This window comes from Aphelocoma coerulescens, unplaced genomic scaffold (assembly GCF_041296385.1).
Source record: "Aphelocoma coerulescens isolate FSJ_1873_10779 unplaced genomic scaffold, UR_Acoe_1.0 HiC_scaffold_56, whole genome shotgun sequence".
Taxonomy (NCBI): domain Eukaryota; kingdom Metazoa; phylum Chordata; class Aves; order Passeriformes; family Corvidae; genus Aphelocoma; species Aphelocoma coerulescens.
Genome location: NW_027183905.1, coordinates 2,802,275 through 2,828,259, shown reverse-complemented (window position 1 = coordinate 2,828,259; position 25,985 = coordinate 2,802,275). Strand labels below are relative to the sequence as shown.

At 53.0% G+C, this 25,985-nt stretch overlaps 1 protein-coding gene across 1 annotated transcript in view; it reads right to left on the bottom strand.

Annotated features, from left to right (window-relative positions):
* Positions 1-298: 298 nt before the first annotated feature.
* Positions 299-25,985, bottom strand: part of LOC138101927 (uncharacterized) — a 958,962-nt gene continuing 933,275 nt past the window's right edge. Inside the window, 1 exon segment of the mRNA XM_068999675.1 lies at positions 299-2,246. Coding sequence (XP_068855776.1) covers positions 1,496-2,246 — 751 coding nt within the window. The 3' untranslated portion in view covers positions 299-1,495.

Genomic DNA, 25,985 nt, shown 5'->3' with positions numbered 1-25,985 from the left:
TCGGCCACAATGGCAATAAAACCCTGGGCTTAAGGATGTACTTAAAAACATCAGAGAGGGTCCCTGTGCTTTTATAGGTAAAAGAGATCAAATGTTACATGAAAACAGTCAGGACTTCAATGCACTCAGAAAGGCCCTTCATGAATATCAGGCAAGAGGACAGAAATTAGAAAACACCTTCAGCCAAGTAAAACTGGCTTCATTTACTGAAACTACAGTAACCACCTGCTTTTGTTGCCTCTGTGCTCTTACAATACTGTCCAGAATTACCATGTTCAGAGAAAGTGTCCACGGGGGGGGGGGGGAAGGAAAGGATTATTTACAGCAGTTCTACAGCCCTCCTTTTACTCTCATGCTCTATTTAAATATTCTGGCTGTTTCAAGGGCTGGGTAAAACTGGCTTTTGTAGACTGAACACAGAAAACAAACAGCAGAAAAATGCAGCATTTCCCCCCTCAGCCAGAACACAGCGAGAGCGCAGTGGTTAAGCAAAGGCAGAGTAAGCTGATTACCAAGTACACAGCTGCTCCTACCTGGCAGAAAGCAAAGGGAAAAAAAAACATATGAGTCATCAAATGTATGGGAACCTAGAATGCAGAGAATATTTCTCTGCCTGTTTTGAAAGGTTTTACCCCCCTGGACAGTACAGGCTTTGACCTTTGTCCACGGGAAAATTTGCCTAGCCTCTGGGAAGAACTTGAATCTGCAATGGTGTGAATTAGGTGACAGAATACTGCGTGATATTAGCACAGGGTGAAAAATTTAGTTTTTAGGTCTATTTGCATAGCAAAGAGATAGAAGTAGAAAACCTCAAAATGCAGAATAAGTTGTAGTTAAAAGCTTCTTTCTCCTTCTTCACTAACGCCATATTTTGCAGCAATAGTGGTTTGGGATGATTGGATACAGAATTCCGCAGTTCCTGTCTACGTGATTTAGGAACTTGTTGGACATGGGTAAAAAAGTGAAAATACCTTGTGTTTTAAGCTTTCATTGGGTAATTTACCTGTAAAAAGGCTGTGAAATCTTGATAAGTTGTCTTCTTGCTGGATTGTCTGCTCTGTGCTATGTCTAAGCCATGCCAGGGGCTTCTACTCGTTAGATAACAATTAATAAACACCTACCAAGAGGCTGAGAAGCATGAAGTCACATTCGCCTTGTTTTTTCTCCTAGAAAAAATTTGAACGTCTCCCTCATCAGGGAAGAACACAATTAATGACAAGGACAGTGTTAGAGCACCGGCACGGGCACAACAGAGCCAGCCTGGGCACAGGGAGGGAATTTATTCCCAACCAAATCCCAGCAGCACAAGGAGAAGGCAAAGAAATCTCTCCAACACCTTCCCCCCACCCAGCAGGGATCACCCGGAACGGGGGTCACCAGGGCTCTGCCCCACGGGGGTCACTGGGGATCATCCAACGCCGATCCTGCCACGGGGGATGGAGCTGGAGCAGCGCACGAAGCTCTTCCCGCACTCGGGGCACTCGCAGGGCTTCCCTTAGTGGTGCCTCCATTGGTGTTGGGTCAAGGTGGAGCTGTGTGAGAAGCTCTTCCCACACTGGGGACACTCGTAGGGCCTCTCCCCGGTGTGGATGCGCCGGTGGGTGATGAGGGTGGAGTTGCGTTGGAAGCCCTTCCCACAGTCAGGGCAGCGGAAGGGCCTCTCATCCGTGTGAATGCGCTGATGTAGGAGGAGGTGGGAGCTGGTATGAAACCTCTTCCCACACTCAGAACACTCATACAGCCTCTCCCCGGTGTGGGTGCGCTGGTGGATGATGAGGTGGGAGTTTTGATTGAAGCCCTTCCTGCAGTCGGGGCAGCGGAAGGGCCTCTCATGCATGTGAATGGGCTCATGTCTGAGGAGATCGGAGCTCCTCCGAAACCTCTTCCCACACTCAGAACACTCGTAGGGCCTCTCCCCGGTGTGGATGCGCTGGTGTGCCCTCAGGCTGGAGCTCTGCCCAAAGCTCTCCCCACACTGGGGACACTTGTAGGGCCTTTCCCCAGTGTGGATGCGCTGGTGCCTGATGAGGGTGAAGTTGTATTTGAAGCCCTTCCCGCAGTCGGGGCAGCGGAAGGGCCTCTCATCCGTGTGAATGCGCTGATGTTTGAGGAGATCGGAGCTGGTCTGAAACCTCTTCCCACACTCAGAACACTCGTAGGGCCTCTCCCCAGTGTGGATGCGCTGGTGTGCCCTCAGGGTGGAGCTCCACCCGAAGCTCTTCCCACATTTGAAGCACTGATAGGGCCTCTCCCCCGTGTGGATCCTCTGGTGTATCCTCAGATGGGATTTGTAGCTGAAGCCCTTCCCACATTCCAGGCACTTGTGGGGCTTCTCCCCACCCTGAGGCTTTTCCCCCAGCTCCGAGCTCCCCCTGGATCTCCGGCTGCCTTCCCGGAACAGGGGGGCTCTTTCCTCCTTGGATCTCTCTGGGCTGCGTTTGCAGCCCCTCCTCGTGCACCATCTCTGGGCCTTTTCCTCCTCCTCCATACGGCCACGCCTTGGGAATGACAAATCCTGGTTTGGGGGGAAAAAACAAGGGGTGAGCGCCTTGGGCTGGGGGTTCCACCTGCCCTTGTCCATCGCCACGCATCTTGTGTCTGTAAAAACCTCCAAAACACCAAGATTCAGACCAAAAGTCCCCCAGACGTCAACACACAGAAAAAAAACTCCCACAAACGTCAAGATTCAGACAAAACCACCTCCAAAATATAAATATTCAGCCCCCACAAAAATACCAAAGCACCAACATGGAGCCCAAGAAACCTCAGAAACACCAAGATTCACCCACGGGAAAATCGTGGATCCCCCTCCCTGATCACCTGCTGGATGGGGGGGGCAACGCTCCTGGGGCTGGGGGGAGGCTGCAGATACAGCGAGTGCTGGAACCTTGGGGTGCCTCCTCTTCCTGATCCTCCTCCTCCTCCTGTATCCCTACTCTTCCTCATATGCCTCTTCCTCACACTCCTCCTTCTCCTGCAGAATCCCACCTGCTGCTCCCACGTCCATCGTTTCACCATTCTGGTCTCCAGCCCTGCTCCTCCAGCCTTTCTCCTGCTCCCCCCAGGCCCAGCACCCAGCCCTGGCTCGCTCTGCCCCCCAGAGCTCTCGGATCCCACAGCACGAGCAGCGATGCAGCTGCGGCAGCTCGGGCTGGGGCAGCGCTGGGCTCTCGGCCGCTCCTGCCCGCACTCGGCCCCCGCCGCAGCCACTTCTGCCAGCACAGCACGGCCCGGCCCGGCCTTGGCGCTCCCCCCCTCCCACCTCCCCAAATTCCCCTGGCGGGGGGCGCCAAGGCCGGGCCACACGTGGGCTCCAGCTGGGGAGCGCCGGGCGCTGCGGCTCTGCCTGGCAACTGCTGAGTCACCAGCGCCGCGCCTTCTGATTGGCTGAGCGCTGCCTGAGGGCCGCGCCTGCACCAAGGGGGGACACCCTGCTCCAGGGGGGATGTCCCGAAAACCGGGCACCCCCAGCGAACCAACAACACCAACGCCTCCTTACAAACACATGCTCTGAATCTGCTCGGACACAGCCACACGCACTTGCACACAAGCAAGTGACAGCACAAACCAGCAGCTCCACAAAATGGCACTGACTGACACACACTGCTGCTCAGCCAAGCTCCTGCTCAATTCCTCAACTTCCAGAACAACAACAAAGCCTGAACAGAACCATGGACATCGTGTCCTATACAAAAGGGGACAATGTTGAGGCAGTTTGCACATTCTCCCAGAGCTAATTAAGGACATGGACAGCCAGCAGGGGGAAAAAGGGAAGTCGAGAAGGGGTCTCAGCAACAGGGGACGGATGGTGTTGGTGTGCTGGGAAGGGATTGGCTGAAGGGAGTGTGCAGGAACATGGTTAGGGCAAACAGCAGCAGGAGGAATCTATGTGGTAAGAAAGGAAAAGGAAGATGGAAAAGAGGAGGAAGAGAAAAATACTGAGAATTTGAATGTTTTCCAGTACCTTCCCTTATCTTATCCTCCAAAAGGGCCAAAACCCTCTTATCCTCACAGCCAGCTCCAGCTCCTTTATATACCCTGCTTTCCAGGACAGGAAAGAAAAAGGAGCTCAGTATTTCAGGTGTTTCTCTGTGGTGGGGAGCTGCAGGACAGGGCAGCACGGGCTGGGGGCCTGTGGGGAGCTGTGGGGCCGGGCTGGGGCTGTGGGGCAGCCGGGGCTCAGCGCCGGGCACTGCCTGACCCCAACACCCCCCAGGCAGGGCCGGCAGTGGCCCCCGGCCCCCAGGAGGCTGTGGGATGTGGAAGGATCAGGATTTTCTTTCATTGATCTTGTTTGGGTCACTGGAGAAACGAATGATTTTGCAGAAAGCTCAGCAGCTGTCAGAGGATGAGCACCCACAGGCACTGAGGGGGCTGCAGGAGAGGCACAAGAAGCCCCTGCAGCACTTGGCCAGAAAGGCTCAGCAGGGCAATGCAAGAAGGGATGAGCAAAAGGCCAAGGTGAAGGCAAAGGCCATGGCAGAGTTTCTACAGCCCCCCAGGGATGAACCGCAGGGCCCAAGGGGGCCCCAGCACCCAGGGGACGGCGGCGGCCACAAGCACCTGGCACAGGCATTGCCCTCCTCGGCACGGCAGAGCCCACCCAAACAGCCCCTGGCAAGGAATCAGGGGTCCATCTGCAGGCCAGAAGGACACTGCAAGCACAGACAGCAGCACCCTCAGCACCAGCAAGTCCACCCCACATGGACATGGATTGTCAGGGCTGGCAGAGCTCCCAGCAGACCAGGGACCCACCGCACCAGAGCCCTTGAGAACATTCAGGGCGTGTCTGGATCGAGATGAGGCTGCTCCTGATGGACACAGGGGCCTCTCGATCCACTCCGAATCTGAGACCTAAGGGGGGAAATGGTCAAGAAGTTCTTCCATTATTCAGGCAATAAGTGGGAAAGATAAGCAGGTGTGTTTTATTCAACCACTATCAGTAGATGTGGGGGATGGGTTTGAAAGGCATCAATTTCTGTTTGCTCCTAATTGTGATTGTAATTTACTGGGAAGGGATTTGATGGCTGAAGTGGGAATGCAAATTCATATTGTAAAAGGAGATACAGAGGCTAATGCTGCTGGACCTTGGTGTCAAATGTCTGCAAAGGCCTCTGCTGAAGGGAACCCAGAAGTGTGGGCAGCCCCAGGGAAATAGGGAAAATCAGATATGGAGCCTCTCCAAATTCCTCTGAAGCATCCAGGACAAGTGGTGTCTAAAAGCAATACCCTGTTCCAAGGGAGGCAAGGAAGGGGTTACAGCCTCTTACTGAGTTCCTGCTAAAGGCAGCGCTTCTGGAGCCAGGCATCTCTCCCTACAACTCTCCTCTCCTGCCAGGCAAGAAACCCCATCATGGACACCAGAAGGAAAGCACAATTTTCAAGGCTTCAAAAGCAGATTAACTGAGCCTCCTGCCCTGGCCCTCCCACACAGGGAAAAACCATTTGAATTGCATGTGGATGTTAATCAGGGCCATGCCAAAGGAATTCCTGGGCTCAAATGTTCAACCCAGTGGCCAGAGAGTGGCCTCATTGTCTGCAGAATTGTGCAGCCCCGGCTTTAATGGGAACTGAGGCCTGAAAACTGACAGCAGCAGAATCTCTCATTGTTTAAGCCTGGCATCAAGGTAAAGCTTTGTTAACCAAAGGAGCCTCTAAATGGATGAGCAGCGCTGGGTTCTTACAGAATGAAACTTGTTGGATGGAACAGGAGGATTCAGAGTTGAGGACAGGGCAAGGGTTGAACCCAGCCTCCTGTTTGAACGGCCCTGGACACGGGGCTGGCAAGAAACCCATGGCTGCAGTCAAGTGACAGAGCTCCAGAGCCGGCCTAGGAGAGATTGACCAGACATTCCCTGGCCTGAGGGAGAAAAGGTGTTTAGGGATGGGTCTGCAAGGGCAGCAGAAGGGAAAAGAGTGACAAGACACGCTGCTCTTAAGCAAAGGGAAGGAGACAAAGCGCAGCTCAGCGCCCGCATGCTCAGCTCAAAGGGCCCAGCTTGGGGTGCCTGGAAGAGCCTGGCACTGAAATGCCCTGAGCAGGAAGGCTTCAATATCTTCTGCTAACAGCATGGCAGCTCACAGCGGGGCAGAAGCATTTCCAACTGCTTCAGCAATCCCTGCCTCAGTTCTTAAGGCATGTTTGGAACAAACAATTCCAAGAGATGGGATTGTGGAAGCAATAGACTCAGACAGAGGAACTCATTTTACAGGAAAGATCCTTCAGGCTGTTCTGGCTGCTTTAGGAACACAGTGGGACCTCCAAACGCCCTGGCACCCCCAGAGTTCGTGTCGGGTGGAAAGAATGAATGGGGAAATAAAGAAACACCTTCTGAAGCTGCTGAGAGAAACCAAGATGCCACGGGTACGGCTGCTGCCATTGGCTTTGGCAAGAAGAAGAGCCAGACCCAGGGCAGATATTCAATTATCTCCCCTGGAATCCATGTTTGGAATTCGTTACCCTGGTGTGATAAATGAGTGAATTCCTTACCCTGGTGTGATAAATGAGTGAATGATAAATGTTGTCTTTCACAGATATGATTTTAACACTTACAAGTGATGATGGATTATGTAGAAATAGTGTTAAAGTAAAATGTAGTTAAGTACAAACGAGATTAAGGTAAATTGTAACTTCGAAATAGTTGTAGTATGTTAAGAAATGTCTTAATAAACACACGGTAATAAATGTCTTTTGAGCTGAGAAACTACAGAGCCAGGAACCAAGACATCTTAGAGAAACAAAGAAGATAAACCGCATGCATCCCAGGAAGATTGTTACCTCATCAGAGCTCACACCGCCCAAGGGAACTGGCAGCTGCAAATGAGGCTGGAGACTGCGGAGGCACCGGAGAGAGGGGGCCTGTCTGCAGTTCTGAAGCGATCCAGAGGACTGAGGCGGTGTCCTGCTGGGGGAAGGGGCAGAAACGGGACAGGGGGAAAGGGGAGGGAAGTGTAAATTCCTTTCTGGGTTAATGAATATGTAACAGTTCAGGAGAGTACTTAAGCCCACAGTAAAATGAATGGAGGGCGCCTCTGGCAACATTGCCAAGCGCCCCAGGCTGTGATTTGCTTTTGTTCTACTAATAAATATTCAATGTTATATTGCTAAAAATTTAGCTTCTGCATTCATTTTCTTCAGCCTTGATCCTCTAACACTAAAAAGGTTGTTGGAGAGTTTTTGTTCCCCCCCCCCCGCAGTTTTGGTGACAAGATTACATCATTAGAAGGTTTTTTCTTAATAATCCTACTTTGACATTGTAAGTTGGGTCTGGGCCAGGGGTGTGAGAGTCAATTTATAGTCTCAGGAAAAGAAATAGCGAAAATCTTTATTAGTTTATGGGGTTTTTTATGTATGTGTGTGCGTAGCTGTTAGTGATGGACGAATTTTGCAATGGGTTTTTCGATGTTCACCTGTAGGTTACATTTTGCAAAACTGGAAGATCTTTAAAGGAGACCCTTTAACTCATAAACAGTTAAAAAAAAAACATGAAAAAAAAAAAAGGGAAAGGAGCAGCTTATGGGGGGGGGGGGAGGAGGGCCCATAGGTGAGTCACCTGATGGCTGCCCTGGAAGAGAAGCTTCCTTCCAAGCAGCCAGCAGAGGAGCTTTAGAAATGCAAATTAACTCTGCTGCGGGAAAGGTGCACAATGTCCCAGGCTCTCCTTGCCTGCCACAGGAATTGGGCTGATTCCCTCTGCCCCTCACCCCAAGCTCTGCCTCCCTGCACAGACGGAATTTGCGTCGCTAAAGGCAGAGCCCACACTGAGCATCTCGGACTCTGCAACAGAAATCCCTGAAGCTGCAAAGGAAAACAGCAAACGGAGAATGTTGGGAGAACTTCACTCAAAAAAGTGGGGGGGAATCATCCCTCTCCCCACTCCAACATCTGCTGGCACTGTCTGTGTTATACAGGGTGGGTTTGACCACTGGGCTGCTTTTGCTGCCACAAGTTCAGCGAAATCACTTGGGAATCCAAGGATGTGATGATTTAATCAGAGAAAAGAGGTCAATTCATGCATCCCTGGCATTTTTGGGAGCACCCAAAAATGGGGAAAAGATGAACGGCCACCAGAACAAATCCTACAACACCATGGAGCAGCCCCTGGGAACCCAAACAAATTCATACCAGGTGCCAGAGAACCCAGTGATCATTTCAATGCATCATTAGATTACAAGCTGTCCTCCAAATCATAACCAAGCCCACAGCTCCAGCTCCTGACCTTCTCACCCACCAATCCACTCCCATGAGCAACGCACCATTTCACCCTAGGATGGCATCAGATCCTCTCTCAGCAGAAGGACCAGGAGGTTGTGGAAAATTAAAGGACTCAAAGTGCTCTTGGCAAAGAGTTGGCCAAGGAAAAGTGGTGAAACAGAGAACAAAGGAAACAAAGACTTAACAGAGCCATGAATACCGGATGTTATACAAAGTGGGGGTGCACATTAAGGGGCACATGCAGCAGGCGCATCGGGAAGTCTGTACCTTCGAAGGACCTCAGGCACGGGGAAAAGGGACACGGAGATGCGGCCGGGAAATCGGCATAAAAAGGAGGCTGCGTCCTCCAACACTTGCACAGAGCCCACGGGAAATGCCCCGTGGCCTCTCCCTTGCTCCAGGAATAAAGTTCCTTTTACAGAACTCCTCCGGCTCCTCTGGGGACACAAACCTCTGGCCACGGGAACTTTCCCGCACACTCCCGCCGACGGGGCAGCCACCTCTGTCCTACCCACAGCAGCCGGGACGAGCCAGCGCTGCTCCGGCACCGGCTCCTGCCGAGGCAGCAGCGGCAAGGAGAGCGCGGGCAGCCGCTCCCGCAGCGCCCTCACGCCAGGGCGAACACGGCGCCCACACGGCACAACGAACCCGCCCCAGCCCCCTGCCGCCCCCTCCGCCCGCAGCCAGCGCCGAGCCCCGCCAGAACCGAGCGCGGCTCCCACCTGCGCTGGGGCCGCCTCCGAGCTTCGCCGCCGCCTCAGCCGGTGTTCGCAGTCACCCCCAGTATGATCCCAGTCACTCCCAGCATCATCCTGGTCGCTTACAGTCACTCCCACTGTGTTTTCAGTATGGTCCCAGTTCCTCCCAATACGATCCCAATTGCCCACAGCGTGGTCCCAGTGGCTCCAGTTACACCCAGTATGGTTCATTTCACTTTCAGTAAGAGTCCAGTGTGGCTCCAGTCACTTTCAGTATGAACCCAGTCCCTCCCTGTATGATTGTATTTGCCCCCACTGTGGTCCCAGTTGCTCCCAGTGTCTTGGTTTGAAAGACAGGTGTCTGCCAAGGAAGGCAGGAGTCTCTCCTGAAATGGAAGAAAAAAAAAATTGCAATCCCCTTCCCTCCGAATCGTTATAATTTTGAAATGACGAAGCTTTCAGGCAAAGATATGAGGAACAGGAATAACAGTTCTTGACTATTATGTATCTTTATGTGTATAACCAGTCAAACAAACAGCAATAACTATGGCAGTAACAGCAAACAATCCCAAACCCAGTCCCAGCCTTCTCGGCTGTCAGGCCCTTTCCCCTCGGGTGCAGTTCCGCTCGCAGCCGGCAGGGGCGCTGGCGGCTCCCGGTGAGCAGGGCAGGTGCGATGGTTCCCCCGCGGCTGCAGGGGGCGCTCCGGAGCGAGCTCGGGGAGCACGCGGCACTGGTGGCCTGGGATCCCGGGAAGGGATGGAACAAAGATTTCAAAAACCCCCTGGACAGCCGATCTCGGTGTCCAGCTGGACCCTCGGGAACAGCAGGCTGGAATGGCAGGGACGAGCACAAATCCCGGGTGTCAGACGAGATGTATCGAACTCCGGAGCTGTGGTGGGAACCCCTGGAGGTCATGGCAGGCAGGGAGAGCGGGCCTACAAAATAGCGAAGGCTCAAAGCAACGGCACGGGCGGGGCGGCCGCAGCCTGGCTCCCAGTGGGGCAGGGAAGGTGGGCTTGGGATCCCCAGGTCTCTCCGGTAGAAGGAAAGCAGCCGAAGAAGCAGCCTCTCTCTCTCTGTCCAAACGCCGGGATCTGACTGCCCACAAACTTAGGTGAAAGAGATGCACCCTTCCGTCTATGGCCAGGTCCTTTGATTTCCTTAAGCATCCAGTAATTTGTCCCCCTGGCAACATCTATGAGGAAAATTCCTTTAAGAGAAAAAGAAAATAGGAGGAGAATTAAATCCCCAACATTATCCACCCCAAATTTTTCCCATACTAACATGTTACATGAAACTTAACCCTTTTAACCATACACATACATGCATCACCTGAATTATATACATATATACATGCAGATACTGATACAAGTCCAGAGCCATGGGTAGTTCACCCTTAAAACAAGTTCCCTTGAGGTATGCATCGGGTCTCTCCATCTTTTGCATCACCCACCAGGTGCAACCTGGTTCCTGAGCGAAGGCAACCCCACGGATGGGTTTGTCTTTGCTCAAGGCAGACTTTACCCAAACAGTTTTTCCAAGCATACCTCTCATGTGCACCACTGGAACCTTATCCCCGTTTGTTGTTTGTAGGGGTTCGGATTGGGCAGGGCCAGTTAACTAACCTGGTGACTCTTGCTAAATGCACCTCCCAGTTTTTGAAAGTCCCCCCACCCAGTGCCTTCAAGGTGGTTTTAAGCAGTCCATTACACCGCTCAACCTTCCCAGCTGCTGGTGCATGGTAAGGGATGTGGTACACCCACTCAATGCCATGTTCCCTAGCCCAGGTGTTTATAAGGCTGTTCTTGAAATGAGTCCCATTGTCAGACTCAATTCTCTCAGGGGTGCCATGCCTCCAAAGGACTTGCTTTTCAAGGCCCAGGATGGTGTTCCGGGCAGTAGCGTGAGGCACAGGGTAGGTCTCCAGCCATCCAGTGGTGGCTTCTACCATTGTGAGCACATGGCGCTTGCCTTGGCAGGTTTGAGGCAGTGTGATGTAATCAATCTGCCAGGCCTCCCCATACTTGTATTTGGACCATTGCCCACCATACCACAGGGGCTTCACCCGCTTGACCTGCTTGACCACAGCACATGTTTCACAGTCATGGATAACCTGGGAGATACTGTCCATGGTTAGATCCACCCCTCAATCTCGTTCTCCCCTATAGGTGGCATCTCTGCCCTGATGGCCTGAGGCATCATGGGCCCATTGAGCTAGGAACAACTCCCCTTTATGTTGCCAATCCAAGTCTATCTGGGACACCTCTATTTTTGCAGCCTGATCTACCTGTTTGTTGTTACGATTTTCTTCATTATCCTGGCTCTTGGGGACGTGCATATCTACATGGCGGACTTTCACGGATAGCTTCTCTACCCGAGTGGCAATGCCTTTCCACTCCTCAGCAGCCCAGACTGGTTTTCCACTGTGCTGCCAGTTTGCCTTCTTCCACCTTTCCAGCCAACCCCACAGAGCATTGGCTACCATCCATGAATCAGGGTAGAGGTAGAGCTTTGGCCACTTCTCTCTTTCAGCAATGTCAGGAGCTAATTGGACAGCTTTGAGTTCAGCAAATTGGCTCAATCCACCTTCTCCTTCAGTAGCTTGTGCAACTTGTCATGTGGGACTCCATACAGCAGCAGCTTTCCATTTCCAGCCAGCGCCTACAATTCGGCAGGAACCATCAGTGAAGAGGGCGTATTGTCTTTCACTCTCTGGTAGCTCGTTATATCGTGGGGCTTCTTGGGCACGTGTCACTTGCTCCTCTTCTTCTTCAGAAGATAACCTAAAAGTCTCACCTTCCGGCCAGTTTGTAATTATTTCCAAGATGCCAGGGCGATTCGGGTTTCCAATTCAGATGCCCTGGATGATGAGGGCAATCCATTTGCTCCAAGTAGCGTCGGTGGCGTGATGTGTGGAAGGAACCTTTCCTTTGAACATCCACCCCAGCACCGGTAGTCAGGGTGCCAGGAGGAGTTGTGCCTCTGTGCCGATTACTTCTGAGGCAGCTTGGACTCCTTCATAAGCTGCCAAGATCTCTTTCTCTGTGGGAGTGTAGTTGGCTTCGGACCCTCTGTAACTTCAGCTCCAGAATCCCAGTGGTCAGCCCCAAGTCTCACCAGGCACCTTCTGCCAGAGGCTCCAGGACAGGCCATTGTTCCTGGCTGCAGAGTAGAGCACGTTCTTCACCTCTGGTCCTGTCCTGACTGGGCCAAGGGCTACGGTGTGAGCGATTTCCTGCTTGATCTGGGCGAAGGCTTGCTGCTGTTCAGGGCCCCAGTGGAAATCGTTCTTCTTGAGGGTAACCAGGTAGAGAGGGCTCACGATCTGACTGTACTCAGGAATGTGCATTCTCCAAAAACCTATGGCGCTTAGGAAAGCTTGTGTTTCTTCTTGTTGGTTGGTGGAGACATTGCAGTCATCTTATTGATGACCTCTGTGGGAATCTGATGTCGACCATCTTGCCACTGAAACCAGCTTCCAGGACAATTTCGATGATCGTCTCTCCCTTCTCAGACACCTCCGATGCCGTGTTCCCCCACACAATGATGTCATCAATGTACTGCAGATGTTCTGGAGCCTCACCCTCTTCCAGTGCAGCCTGGATCAGTCCATGGCAGATGGTGGGACTGCGCTTCCACCCCTGGGGCAGTCAGTTCCAGGTGTATTGCACGCCCCTCCAGGTGAAGGCAAACTGAGGCCTGCACTCTGCTGCCAGAGGAATGGAGAAAAAAGCATTAGCAATGTCAATAGTGGCATACCACTTCGCTGCTTTGGACTCCAGCTCGTACTGGAGCTCCAAAATGTCCGGCACAGCAGCGCTCAATGGTGGAGTCACTTCATTCAAGCCACGATAGTCCACAATCTCCATTCCCCATCAGACTTGCGCACAGGCCAGATGGGGCTGTTGAAGGGTGAGTGGGTCTTGCTGACCACCCCTTGGCTCTCCAGCTCATGGATCATCTTGTGGATGGGAATCACAGCATCTCAATTTGTCCGATACTGCCAGCGGTGCACTGTCGAGGTGGCAATTGGCACTCGTTGCTCTTCCACTTTCAGGAGACGAACTGCAGAGGGATTTTCTGATAGTCCAGGCAGGGTGTTCAATTGCCTAATGCCCTCTGCCTCCACAGCAGCAATCCCAAATGCCCACCTGAGTCCTTTCGGGTCTTTGTAATAGCCATTCCGAAGGAAGTCTATGCTCAGAATACACGGGGCCTCTGGGCCAGTCACAATCGGATGCTTTTGCCACTCCTTCCCAGTCAGGCTCACCTCAGCTTCCAACAGCGTCTAATTGTGAGATCCCCCGGTCACCCCAGCGATGGATACAGGTTCTGCCCCCACATGTCCCGATGGCATTAAAGTACACTGTGCTCCAGTATCAACCAATGCATCATATTTTTGTTGCTCTGATGTGCCAGGCCATGGGATCTACACCGTCCAGAAAACGCGGCTTTCCCGTACCTCCTCCTGGCTAGAGGCAGGGCCCCTCTAGCCCTGGTTATCATTCCTTTCCTGGGCATACATGCTAGAGGTCCCTTCAAGGGGATCCAACATATCATCCTCCCTTCTGTAGTTCCTGGCAGCTCGGTCACGGGAGGCTGTGGCTACTTTCACCTTAGCAGAATCCCCTCGGTTAGTGCCTCCCTCCTTGAGTTCACGCACCTGCACTGACAGGACAGAAGTGGGTTTCCCATCCCACTTTCTCATGTCTTCCCCATGCACGCAGAGAAAAAAACACAGCTCAGCTCGTGGGGTGTACCCTCTCTCTCTAGCAGGGGAACGACGGGCTCTGACTTGGGGGCCTGTGACTCACACTGGTGCCACACTGACCTTCCTCATCTCCTCCCTCATCTCCTCCCTCAATTCCTTAATCTCCTCTTTGAGGTCCTGGACCACAGCAGAGACATGAGCTTTCAGCGGACCATTGACCATACTGTCATAATTCCTGTGCTTGTTGGCGACAGAGCCCACTGTTTCTCAGTTATTGTCAGCATCAGTCGTTGCAATGAAGATGGTGTATTGCGGTGGCCCTAGTCTTGCCAGGTTCCACATCATCTGTCCTGTGCACCTGACCTTATCGGGGTCATTATCATGCTGACCATCCCTCCCACAGAGTACCTCTAATACTGCCCCCTCTCTTAGCTGCTGGATCCCTTCCTCGAGTGTCTTCCACTGCATTCTATGATGGTACTTCTGCATTCTTTCTTTGTGAATGAACCTTTCTCTCACACTCATTAAGAGCCACTCCCAGAGAGAAAGGGGTCCTGGCTCCCTCACAAATACCTGGTCCATGCCTGGGTCCTGGGTCAGCGATCCCAGATACCTTGCCTCACCACTATCCAGTTGCACACTTGTGCCCATAAGGTCCCAAACCCGAAGCAGCCAGGTTGTATAAGGCTCACGCCCCCTTCGCACAATGTCTTTTCGCATATTACAGAGACTGTCGTATGACAGGGACTCATTGATGATTTCTGGCTCTGGCTCTCCTGCTGGTTGTGAGGGCCCTGGTTCCCCATCATCATTAACTGGTCGTACTGATTTGGTCTTCTACTTCCTCCTCTGCACAGGGGCGACTGCTGCTGGCTGTGATTGTCCTTGTGATTCAGCTGGAGCCTGGAGGAGGTGTATTCCGTTAGCATCTGGCATATTTCCTGGCACATCTCCTACATCCCCTTCACCAGTACCCTCACCCAGTTTGGGTAGTCCATTTCTGAGGTGGGCTATTGGGCAGTATGAGTCTGTGGGGCTGGGTCAGGCTCTGGGGCTGGATCTCTAGTGTCTGGGGCTGTGTCAGGTTCTGGGGCAGGATCAGTCCCTGGGGTAGGATCTCTAGTCTCTGAGGCCAGTGTCTGGGTAGTTATCCAAGCAAATCTCAACTTACCTCTGAGGGCTAAATAGAGTAGGCCTATCAGCACCAGTTGGTTAGTACCCAGAGGAAATCTAAACCCTTTGAAAATTGGTGGGGTGGGCCCAAAGAACTGGTTGAGGGGTTGGGGAAAAACTTCCCCCGGTGTCATTTCCTCACAGAAGGTACCATTTTTAACACAACCCCAAAAACATGCACTCAGTGTGTGATAGCCCTTTATCCATGTGCCCACATTCCGGAGGAAGTTAAAAGCCCATGAATCCCTCACCTTCTCAACCCTTAGGGCAAACTGGGTAACAGCAATGGTAGCCTTAGTCAGAGGACCCATGTTTAGGTAAGGAGCTGCAAAGGGGAAGAACGACCACCTGCCACCTGAACCAGGGTAAACTAGACCACATAGTGCTGCCTAACAAGGTTCCTATATCCAGCACACAAAATTAAGTTACCCAGGAACTGTTATTGCTTTTTCACCCCTTTCTCTTAATGCCCTCAGGCAGCATGTTGGACGCCAAGATCTGTCTCGGTTTGAAAGGCAGGTGTCTGCTAAGGAAGGCAGAAGCCTCCCTCGGAATGGCAGATGCAACCCCCTTCCCTCTGAGTTATTATAATTTGGAAATCAAGGGGCTTTCTGGCAAAGATGTGGGAAATAGGAATAATAGTTCTTTACTATTATATATCTATACGTGTGTATAACCAGTCAAACAAACAGCAATAACTATGGCAGTAACAGCAAACAATCACAAACCCAGTCCCAGCCTTCTTGGCTGTCAGGCCCTTTCCCCTCGGGTGCAGTTCCGCTTGCAGCCGGCAGGGGCGCTGGCGGCTCCCGGTGAGCAGGGCAGGTGCGATGGTTCCCCCGCGGCTGCAGGGGGCGCTCCGGAGCGAGCTCGGGGAGCACGCGGCACTGGTGGCCTGGGATCCCGGGAAGGGATGGAACAAAGATTTCAAAAACCCCCTGGACAGCCGATCCCGGTGTCTGGCTGGAGCCTCGGGAACAGCAGGCTGGAAAGGCAGGCTGGAACGGCAGGGATGAGCACAAATCCCGGGTTTCAGACGAGATGTATCAAAATTCTGGAGCTGCGGTGGGAACCCCCAGAGGTCTCAGCAGGCAGGGAGAGCGGGCCTACAGAGTAGCAAAGGCTTGAAGCAATGGCAGGGGCAGGGTGGCCACAACTTGGCTCCCAGCGGGGCAGGGAAGGCGGGCTTGGGAATCCCGGGGTCTCTCCGGTAGAAGGAAAGCAGCCAGAGAAGCAGCCTCTCTCTCCGTCATCCAAAATGCCAGGGACTGACTGCCCACACAGCCAGGTGAAAAAAAGAGTAGCAAGATGCACCCCTCAGTCTATGGCCAGGACTGTTGTTTTTCTTAAGCACCCAGTAATTTGTCCCCGTGGCAACATGTATGGGGAAAATTCCTTTAACAGAAAAAAACCCCAGGAGAACTCCTAAAACACCAACATTCTGTTACGAGCTTCCTGCAGATTGTTCCATCTCTGCTCACCATATGGAAAGATACAAAGATCCCTTTTGGTTCACACAGTTAAATGTCTGATGGGTCACACGGTGGTGCCTGTACAGATACACGTCTGGAGAGAAAGCCAAACATCCATCGCACTCTCTCAACACCCACAGAGCCTCAACCAAACTCTACAAGGCCACGCAGCTTTACACAGAAATTCATACATCGATAAAACTGTACAACGGGATGCAGGTTTACACAGAAACTGATACACAGGAAAACACAACAATCTGTGCTGTGTGAATACACTGACTTCTGTATAAAAATGGCTCCACGCAGCAGGAACCGATCCAGAACTGTGCGATTACCAAAGGACCCATCGACACTTCCATTCCCTTGGAACTAAAGACACAGGACTGTAGAGCTCTCCAACTGCGTACATTCCTGTCTGGGGGTGACTTTATGATGTGTATCCCCTATCGCTGCTCTCTGCCCAGAAATCAGTCCTGTGCCTTTCTGTGCCTTTAAACTGAGCCCGACGGGCGAGAGAGAAAACACCGAGCAAACTTTTCAAAGCGGTTGTTCAAGGACACAGACACACACTCCTCTGCGTTCTGCTGCGGCAGCGAGAAGAGCGGAGGGAGCGCCCTGCTTGCTTTCCAGCGCGCTTTCGGCTCCTTTTCTCCGGAGGGAGACGGAGAGTTGAAGTTTGTTTTCCTGGGACTTGGGCTTTTTCCCTTCTCTTCTGGACTGTTTCAACATCAGAACACACCGGGAGAATTTTCCACCAAGGCCCTGGAGGACACCAACCCAGCTCCAAGGAGGAGGAGAGAGAGCACACCTACAGAAGGACTCTGAAATCTTCCCAGGTTTCTCTCCACAGTGAGAGGTTTTAGTATTCAGCATTATTATCCTTTTGCTGTGTGTTTCTTAAATAAATAGGTTCTTTTTCACTTTCCTCAGAGGAAAATATTTTTTCCCAGACCTGGTGGGAGAGGGCTGGTTGTAACCTGCCTTCTGTCAGAGGATATTTTCCTCCAAATTTGTCCAAAGCAGCACACTAAAATAAGTCAGTATTTATTTTGAGGGAAAATGATTTCTAGTGGCATTTGAGGGTCAACAAATACAAAGATAATAATAAGGATAAATACAAAGAAATAAATACAAAGAAATACAAAGAAAATACAAAGAGGTGAAAGAGGACAGGAGCTCACTGGACTGGTCCTTGGCAGTGCCCGGGCAGACCCTGCATGAATTTGGCTGCCTGAATGCAGCTCTTGCCCGGGCCCCCTCTGGGTGTCTCTCCCAGCACCACAGGGATGCTCCTGCCCCTTCCCTGCGGCCCCAGGGTTCTGCAAGCGCCTTCTGGGGCCATTCAGACACCTCCCTGGGCCTCTGGAGGCCCCATGGCATGGTGCAGACAGGGACTGAATTGTGAGGAATGAGACAACTCTTAGTTAAAATTAAAATAATTTATTAAAAATGGAAAAATTGAAAAATTACAAAAATTAACAAAATATAAAAATTTGGGATCCTATGGCTCGGTAGATGGTATGCCCCAGGAGTGCAGGGATTTTAGATCTTCTAGCTGCAACAGCACTAGACCTCAGGTAGAGAAAAAGGGCTTGCCATGCTAGGCTGGCTTCTGGCTGGTCCAAAAGCCAAAACAAAATTACTAAAAGTTCCTTGATAGGAGTACACCTTCCTAGCACTCAACTCCACCTCAAGGCTGGAGAGAAGGGGCGTGCCTTTCTCTGGCTCCTTGTTTTATAGTGCCTTTGCTCTGCCCACAGCCCGCCCACAGCCCGCCCCTTCGGTTCAAGGTGATTGGTGTTTTCCCTTTGACAGATTATCTCTGTCCACCAATGGCTCATCCTTGTCAGAGGGGTGGTATTAGTTGAGATAAGGGTCATTAAAATTCAGGTTGCCATGGAGCTTATAGGGTAATGGCTATGGGGGCTGGGCTGTTTGTTGGAACTGGGGTTTTGAAATCTGCCTTGGAACCAAAGTACAAGTAAAAACATAAAAAAAATACATCCAACACATCTTAAAACACTTGTAAAAGCATACAGTAAACACAGGAAGGATAACTCTTATGGTGTATAAGTGATTAATGTTTGGAAAGGGATTTTAACTGGGGAACTTTTAACTGGGGATTTTTTACTGGGAAGGGTGCAAATGAACTGCTTTGAACAAGTGAAAACCATAATAATAAAACTTGATTTGTGTACCTGGGCTGATGGGTTAATTTTAACATTCAATTTAAAAATATTTAACTCAAAATTAATGAATTAAAACACTTAATATGGAAAGACCAAGCTAATTAGGGATTTCATGTATGACATGAATCAAAGCTTCCTTGGAAGATGGAGGCAGCAGAATATTGCCCACCATCTTCTTTCCAGCTGCCCCACACTCCTGCAAATCCTGCTGGGACACTCAGGCTCTCCATTCCAGGGCTCTGGAGGTCCCATACAAACCCATCCATCACTGTGTCCCCTCTTGCGTGGATATCAAGAAAATGACACAGCAATATCTAGAAAATGTGAACTTGATTAATTTGTCACTGCCGAGGGTGAAACCCCACGGGAGCACATGCCCTGTCTCTAGAAGCCACAGCCGAGCAAAGCACTGTGCTCTACAATCTTCCATCGGCAGGTTTCTGGTGTCTCCAGCATTGCTTTCAAAGCAAACAAGGGAGAAGGCAAACTGTGTGTAGCCAATGCTACTGGAGAGGGTCTGAGACTTGCTGAGTCCTGGGTCTTCGAGGTGAGATCAATTTGGAATGAGTGTGATGTGGAACTCGTGCAAGGCAGAAAAGGGGAGCACAGAAGGAAAGGAATGAATAGTGGCCGTGAACACCTTGGCTTGTTTCCATTTTCATTTCACTTCTGGGAAGCTGTTTTGCTTTTGCAAGAATCTTCTCCACAGTGCTGTTCGCTCTTTTCAAGAGCCTTTCCTGGAGAACTTTGTAGGAGATAAGAAGAAGAATGGTTTTTACCTTTGTTAAATATGTTAAAACTGTTCAATTCTGTTCCCAGAAAGGCACTCTGGGAAGGGCTCAGCTGCAGATGGGGCAGGCGGCTGAGTGTCAGTTGATAGTGAGGCAGTGACTGGCTGGGGAGATGCGAGGACCATGTGAACAGAAAGCTGATTGGAGGCAGGGGCGCGTGAGCAGCGAGCCTGCAGCTGCAGCACCCAGTGAGTGCTTTTCTTGGATAGGTTTCAGTTCAGTTCTGTTAAAGTTCGGTTCAGTCCTGTTGAGTTCAGAGTATAAAAAGACTCATTTTGCTACAATAGATTGATCTTCTCCAGAGGTATAAGGAGGTCCGTGTGCTTTGTTGCCCATTGCTACAGAACTGGCTCGAGCTCCTGTCACAGGATGTGCCACCACTTGCAGCTTCTCTTGGCCTTGCACACTGCGTGCAGCTCGACTCTTGCAGCAAAGCAGGACCAAGGTTTTGAGACCTTGACCACTTGTCCTTTCTTCTCCTGGTGGATGAGAGAGTTGTGCCATGGCTGAGGTTTTCATTGCTGCTGCTCTACTCTAAGGAAACATGAGGGGCTACCAGGAGTTGTTAGGGAATACAGGGCTGGGGGAATTCAGAGAAAGAATCTGCAGAGCCTGCAGCCAGAAGTGGAGAGTTGATTGCCAATCCTTCCAAGCTCTCGGTGGACATCTTGCAAGTGATGTGGAATGTGAAAATGGTCTGACAGAGGCAGTTGTTTTCTGAGTTCAGTGTAGATGATTGCACATCTGGTGCATTGGTGCGCAAATCGAGAGTACAGTCAGTTCCTTGGAAGCAGCAGAACAAGCTGGAGCTCTCCGAGCAGATGACTGAAAGAATCTGCAAAGGAGAAATGCAGGAAATGACTTGGTCAGCCTTGCCTGGAAGAAGGGTAATTTTCTCTAATAATTACTAATCCTTTCCCTTGGCTTTTGACTTTCTTCACAAGGCCATTTGCATCCCAGCTTCAGCATGATGTGAGAAGCCTGGGCTCACAGAACTGCGTGAAAGATTCCTCCGCAGCAACACTCGGGTGGAAAGGGGAGCGGGGCGCCCGAGCACCGTCTGGGGAAGCCTCCTGCCAGGTGGAATTTGTGCCGTGCTGGGAGAGGAGGAGGGGAGAAGGATGGGCGCTGTGTGGCAGCAGCAGGAAGTCTGGGCCGCAGGACATTCCCCCTGCGCCGCTGCCCCGCAATCGGCGGCCGTGTCCCCGGGGCTGCGGCCCTGGCACCGCGTCCGCTGAGCTGCCGTCACTGCGGGAGCTCCCCGGGCTGGGCTCAGGTTCCCGCTGGCACCGGGCAGCAGGCTGTGCTCTCGCTGTGCTCAGCAGCAGCGGAAAATGCCTCTGGACACACACGTCTCCTGCTGCTGGGAAGAAGTGAGGAAGCGAGTCGAGAAGTTCTGGTTTCTCTTTGTCCTGGTGGACTTTTTAATTTCATTCCATGCTCCAGAGACAATTGCTGTGCTGGCCTCTGTCAGCTGGTTCTATTTCAAGAGCAGCAGCAACAGGACTGTGTTTGAGCGCTGGCAATGGGGCCTGTATGGCTTTCATTCTCCTCGCCTTCGTGCTCAGTGGGCATTCCAGTATCTGCTGATCCTTATGCCTGCAACAAAAAGACTGACTTCAGTGCCATGAAAGCACGGTGGGTAGCCCTGACTGAAAGAGGCAGTTGCAGTTTGGCTGAAGAACTTCAGGCAGCAGCCAGAAGGGCACAACAGCAGCCGTGATCTCCAAGTCACAAGGCAAAGGCAACAGCAGCATCCCGATGGCGCATCACGGTGAGTGAAACGGTGCGGAAACGCGATCATTCCTTCCTCTGAAGTTTGGTGCAGGGCAGCCCAGGCAGGCTCTGAGGAATCAGGGGTGTTTGTGGGTGACTGCTGTTCTGCTGGAGAGATTCAATTAGAAAAAGAAGGTGTTCTGCCATCGGAGTCTTGACGTCAGTGCTTTGTCAGCAAGACCCAGCTGCTCCGTTCTGCGCTGGGTCCAGTGCAGGCAAAGGGCTGAGTGTGTGAAGTGAGTCGTGTTTTTCAGCCGTACAGCTGTGTCCTGTGCCACTCTCTGCTGACATGAAACGGGAGGGAGCAAGTTGACCTTTGGCTGGGTGGCAGGTGCCCACTAAGTGGCTCTATCAGTCCCTTTCCCAATGGCCCAGGGCAGAGAATAAGATGGAGAACAACGAGCAGGGTGAGATAAGGCAGTTTTATTACAGAGAAAGGGAAAGGGGAAGGGGAAGGGGAAGGGGAAGGGGAAGGGGAAGGGGAAGGGGAAGGGGAAGGGGAAGGGGAAGGGGAAGGGGAAGGGGAAGGGGAAGGGGAAGGGGAAGGGGAGGAGAGGAGAGGAGAGGAGAGGAGAGGAGAGGAGAGGAGAGGAGAGGAGAGGAGAGGAGAGGAGAGGAGAGGAGAGGAGAGGAGAGGAGAGGAGAGGAGAGGAGAGGAGAGGAGAGGAGAGGAGAGGAGAGGAGAGGAGAGGAGAGGAGAGGAGAGGAGAGGAGAGGAGAGGAGAGGAGAGGAGAGGAGAGGAGAGGAGAGGAGAGGAGAGGAGAGGAGAGGAGAGGAGAGGAGAGGAGAGGAGAGGAGAGGAGAGGAGAGGAGAGGAGAGGAGAGGAGAGGAGAGGAGAGGAGAGGAGAGGAGAGGAGAGGAGAGGAGAGGAGAGGAGAGGAGAGGAGAGGAGAGGAGAGGAGAGGAGAGGAGAGGAAAGGAGAGGAAAGGAAAGGAGAGGAAAGGAGAGGAAAGGAGAGGAAAGGAGAGGAAAGGAGAAAGGAAAAAAGAAAAAAAAAAGAAAAGATGAGAAAAAGAAAAGATGAGAAAAAGAGAAAGAAAGAAGATCCTGCATGTGCACAGACTAAGGAAGAAAAGCCAAGCTCTATTTGCCATTAGCAGCAATGTTCGGACACTTCCCAGCAAGCTGGGCTTCTGCACATGGAATGGTTTCTCTGGAAGGAAAAAGTTGAGGAATCACAAAAGCTCCCCCTGCCCTTCCTCCTCTCTCCCTTTGCTTTATACATCTGATCTGGGTCATATGGTTGGAACATCCCCTTGGCTGATTTGGGTCCGCTGGCCTGGCTGTGTCCCCTGCCAGGATCCTGCCCACTCCCATCCCCTCTGATGGGGGAAGGAATGGCAGAGGGACAGCGCTGCTGGGCAGTAGCCAGAACACCGCTCTGTTACCAGCACCCGTCCAGCTACCAATGCAAAGCACAGCCCTGGAAGGCCCGTGAACTTTCCCTCAGGCAGACCCAACACACGGGACTTGAGCTGCCAGCGGCCCAGGTCACCCTCTGCCAGCCCCGCTCCTTGGACCTTGTGTCCCCCTGGAGCAGACACAAAGTGTTTCTGCTGCTGCCCCTCTTGCACAAATCCACAGAGAGCTGGGATTTTTCCAAGTCTCGTGTCTCCGTTGTACTGTATTCCCAAAGAAGCAGCAGCCCCTCCCGATGAACACGGCGAGTTGCACGGATGCTTGTCAGCTCCACTGCCTGCCTAGAAATCTGGAAACTGCTTCTAAATGCTGCTCCCTTCAGCTCTGGGGCACCGACTGACCCAGAGCTGGGAAACAAATGCCCTGGCTGCTGGCTGACAAGGTGAGTTCCGCCAGAGTCAGAGCTCTGTGGGAAATCTCTATCCATGCCTCTCCTTTGAATAGATCCACACACGGGGTGCGCAGGGACGTGTCCTGTATGGAAAGGAAGGAGTGTGCCAGCACCGGGACTGACACTTTCCCTCTCCATGTGCGTTCCACAGCCACGGGTACACAGACGTGATGGAAACCCTCGCACAGCCAGAGCCTTCTGTCCCTGCAGAACGGAGCCGGCGGGTGGGGGCGGTTGGTGGGCAGCGAGTCCCGGACAGCGGGCGAGATCCGGCTCCACAGCTGCCAGGCCCTGCTAAGGCTTAATGCCACCTCCTCGGCAACAGGAAAGGCCTTCAGCCTCGTCCCTGCCCAGAGGGGCAGCGCTGGCCTGGCTGCACAGCTCGTTTTCCCCACAGGTTGCAGGAGATGAGATCACAATGCTTGCAAACAGCGACTGCGAGCCACAGCGCTGGGTGCTCACCATGAACCTCAGCTCTGCCAGCGCTGTCTGCCCCAGGCTCCAGGGGATGCAGTGGGAGCCCGGCTGGGCTCTGCCCTGGGGCCATCCTCCAGGGACAGCTGCACACAGGGAGCATTTGGTTGCCACAAAGAGCCAGGCCATGGCTGCAGGGAGCTGCTCCAGGTGTGGCCTGCACTGCTGTGTGCTGCGCTCTGGGGCTGCTGCTCCCCGCAGAGGGGACTGCACTGGGGTGCCAGAGGAGACAGAGAAGCTCCAGTTTAAGCCTAACTGGGCTGGGTGGCTGGGCTGGGAAGAGTGGTGAGGGTCAAGGGCATTCACAGAGCTCATCCTGCTCTGTGAAGAATGAGGAAAAGGAAGTGGGAACCCAGCAGTGAGCAGAGCTGAGGCCTGGAGAGCAGCTCTGAATGACCCCCAAATCTCACCAGACCTCTGAGACATTGCTGTTCTTCAGCCAGTGACAACATGAGTCCCTAAACCTGGGGCTCACTCTTCCTCGTGGCCAGGGGCATCAAGGAAGGCTACAGTGCAATGGGGACTGCGGTGAGCTGGGAACTCACTGGGGGAAAGAGGGAGCACTTGTGGAGCAAAAGGCAGGTGGGGGAGAGAACTGTTCAGAGAAAGGCTGAGCTTCAGCTTGAGCAAGCTGAAAAATGGCATTGGGGGTCATCCCAGACTGATTTCATTTCAGAAGTTACTGAACAAGTTTGTTATTGGGGGGGTGTCATATTTTCCCCTGGAGGTGCACGCTCTGCAAACTTGAGCTGCACTGCCGAGCTGCTCAAGCACGTCTCTGCTGCAGGTCACGGCGTTTCTTCTTTGGCTTCTCGTGGCCCCGGGGCTGAGCCGCAGCAGAGCCCTGGCGGAGCCCAGAGCAGCCTCAGCATCCACAGAGCCCGGCTGCAAGGAGAGAAAGCAGAAAGCGCCCGTCAGCTGAAGGCTCCCGTCCCCCTTGCCCCAGCCGCCCGCGGTGCCCAGGCCGTGCTGGCCGTGCTCAGAGCGCTGCCCAAAGCTGCCCAGCATTGCTGCCTCTGGCAGGAGAGCAGGAGGGCAGGACACGTGCCCAGCCTGCAGCCGGCCGTGGCACAGCCACCTCCTCAGCAGCTGCCCAGAGCGGGATGCTGCTGCGCTCGCTGCCGTCTCCCAAAAGCCCTTATCCCAGCCGTGCCAAGAGGACGGGCACCCACCTCACGCCTCCCGCCGCCAGAAGAAAAGCTGCTCCCAAACGGTGTCCTCAGTCCTTCTCCAAGGGCACGTCCCATCCACGCCACAGCTGCTCCCAAGCACTTCGCCATCCGGACCAGACAGCACCTAGAACGCTTCCTTTGGAAAAACAAACCATAAATCAATGAAAAGAGATTACAGACAAAAACGGAAAACAAGGAAAATGGTAAAAAATCTTCTCCCTGCTGGGCCTTGAGGAAGGCCCAAGCCCGCCATGCGAGGGAAAAACCCACCCAAAGGCCAGGGCAGCCCACGCTTTCTGCCTTCCCCCTGCACTGCCCCCAAAAGTCATGCTGAGCCCAAAGCCAACAAGGGCAGTGGAGCAGCCCAAGCCCTTCCTTGCCTGCAGAGCAAAGCAGCCCATGCACAGCTTCTGGTGTCCAACCTCTGCTCCCACCATGGGGCTTTGTTTGTGTCGGGCTGGCTGCCCCAGCCCCAGCCCCAGCCCCAGTGCAGGGGCCACGGTGGGTGCTGGGGACTGTCAGCAGGGCCAGGAGCAGACTCCCATTTCAAAACCAGCCCAGCCCATCCCCCCAGCCCTGCCAAAAAGCAGCTTGGCAGCCGATTGAAGAATTGGTTGCATCTGCCCCAGCAAAGGGGGGAACCTTTGCTTCCCGGCCAGGCTGTGCAATGCACAAATCTGGGAGCATCCCCCTGCATGTGGACTCATCTGCAAATTCGCTGTGGAGCCTGGCTTTGGAGAAGGTGCCACAATTGAAGTCCATCATCTTCAGCTTGCCAGGTGGAGGAAGAGCTTGTCATCCTTGATGTCACCCTCCATGTCTCCAGCAGCAGCAGCCGCACGTGGCACAGCTTCTCCAGGGGCTCCTTCTTCCCTGGGGCTGGAGCAGGCTGTCAGTGCTCTGCCCAGGGCCCCGGCTGTCGCTGAAGCAGGACAAGCAAAAGCAGCTGGCGTGGGGGCCACCAGTGCTGGGAAGAGCAGCTCAGCTCCAGCAGCAGGGCTGCGTGTGCCCAGCTGAGGAGCCCTGCGCAGCGATTCAGGCAGGACAAAATCTCTGCCTTTCTTTGCTGCTTCTTGCCAAGGCGCGTGTGCAGCTGGAACTTACCGGCTCCCTGGGTCAAAGCGTGCGTGTGGCTCTCTCCCTTCTCCTATGGCACGCGAATATCCTGCATCCAAGGATCACAGGACAGGTCTTCTAATGAGGGCCTTTCCGAGGAGAGCACGGATAAACACCGTCGGATGAGATTCTGGCACTCTGCGGAGAGAAAGCAGAAAGCACCAGTCAGTTGCAGAAGGCTCCTGTCCGCTTTGCCCCACTCTTGCCATGGCCAGGCCGTGCTGTGTGTGCTCAGGGCTGTGCCTAAACTTTGCCATCAATTCTTTCTTTTGGAGGAGAGCAGGAGAGCAGGACATTGCCACCTCCTCAGCAGCTGCCAGTGTGGGATGCTCCTGAGCCCGCTGCTGTCTCCCAGCACTGCTATTCCCCCCATGCTGCAGAG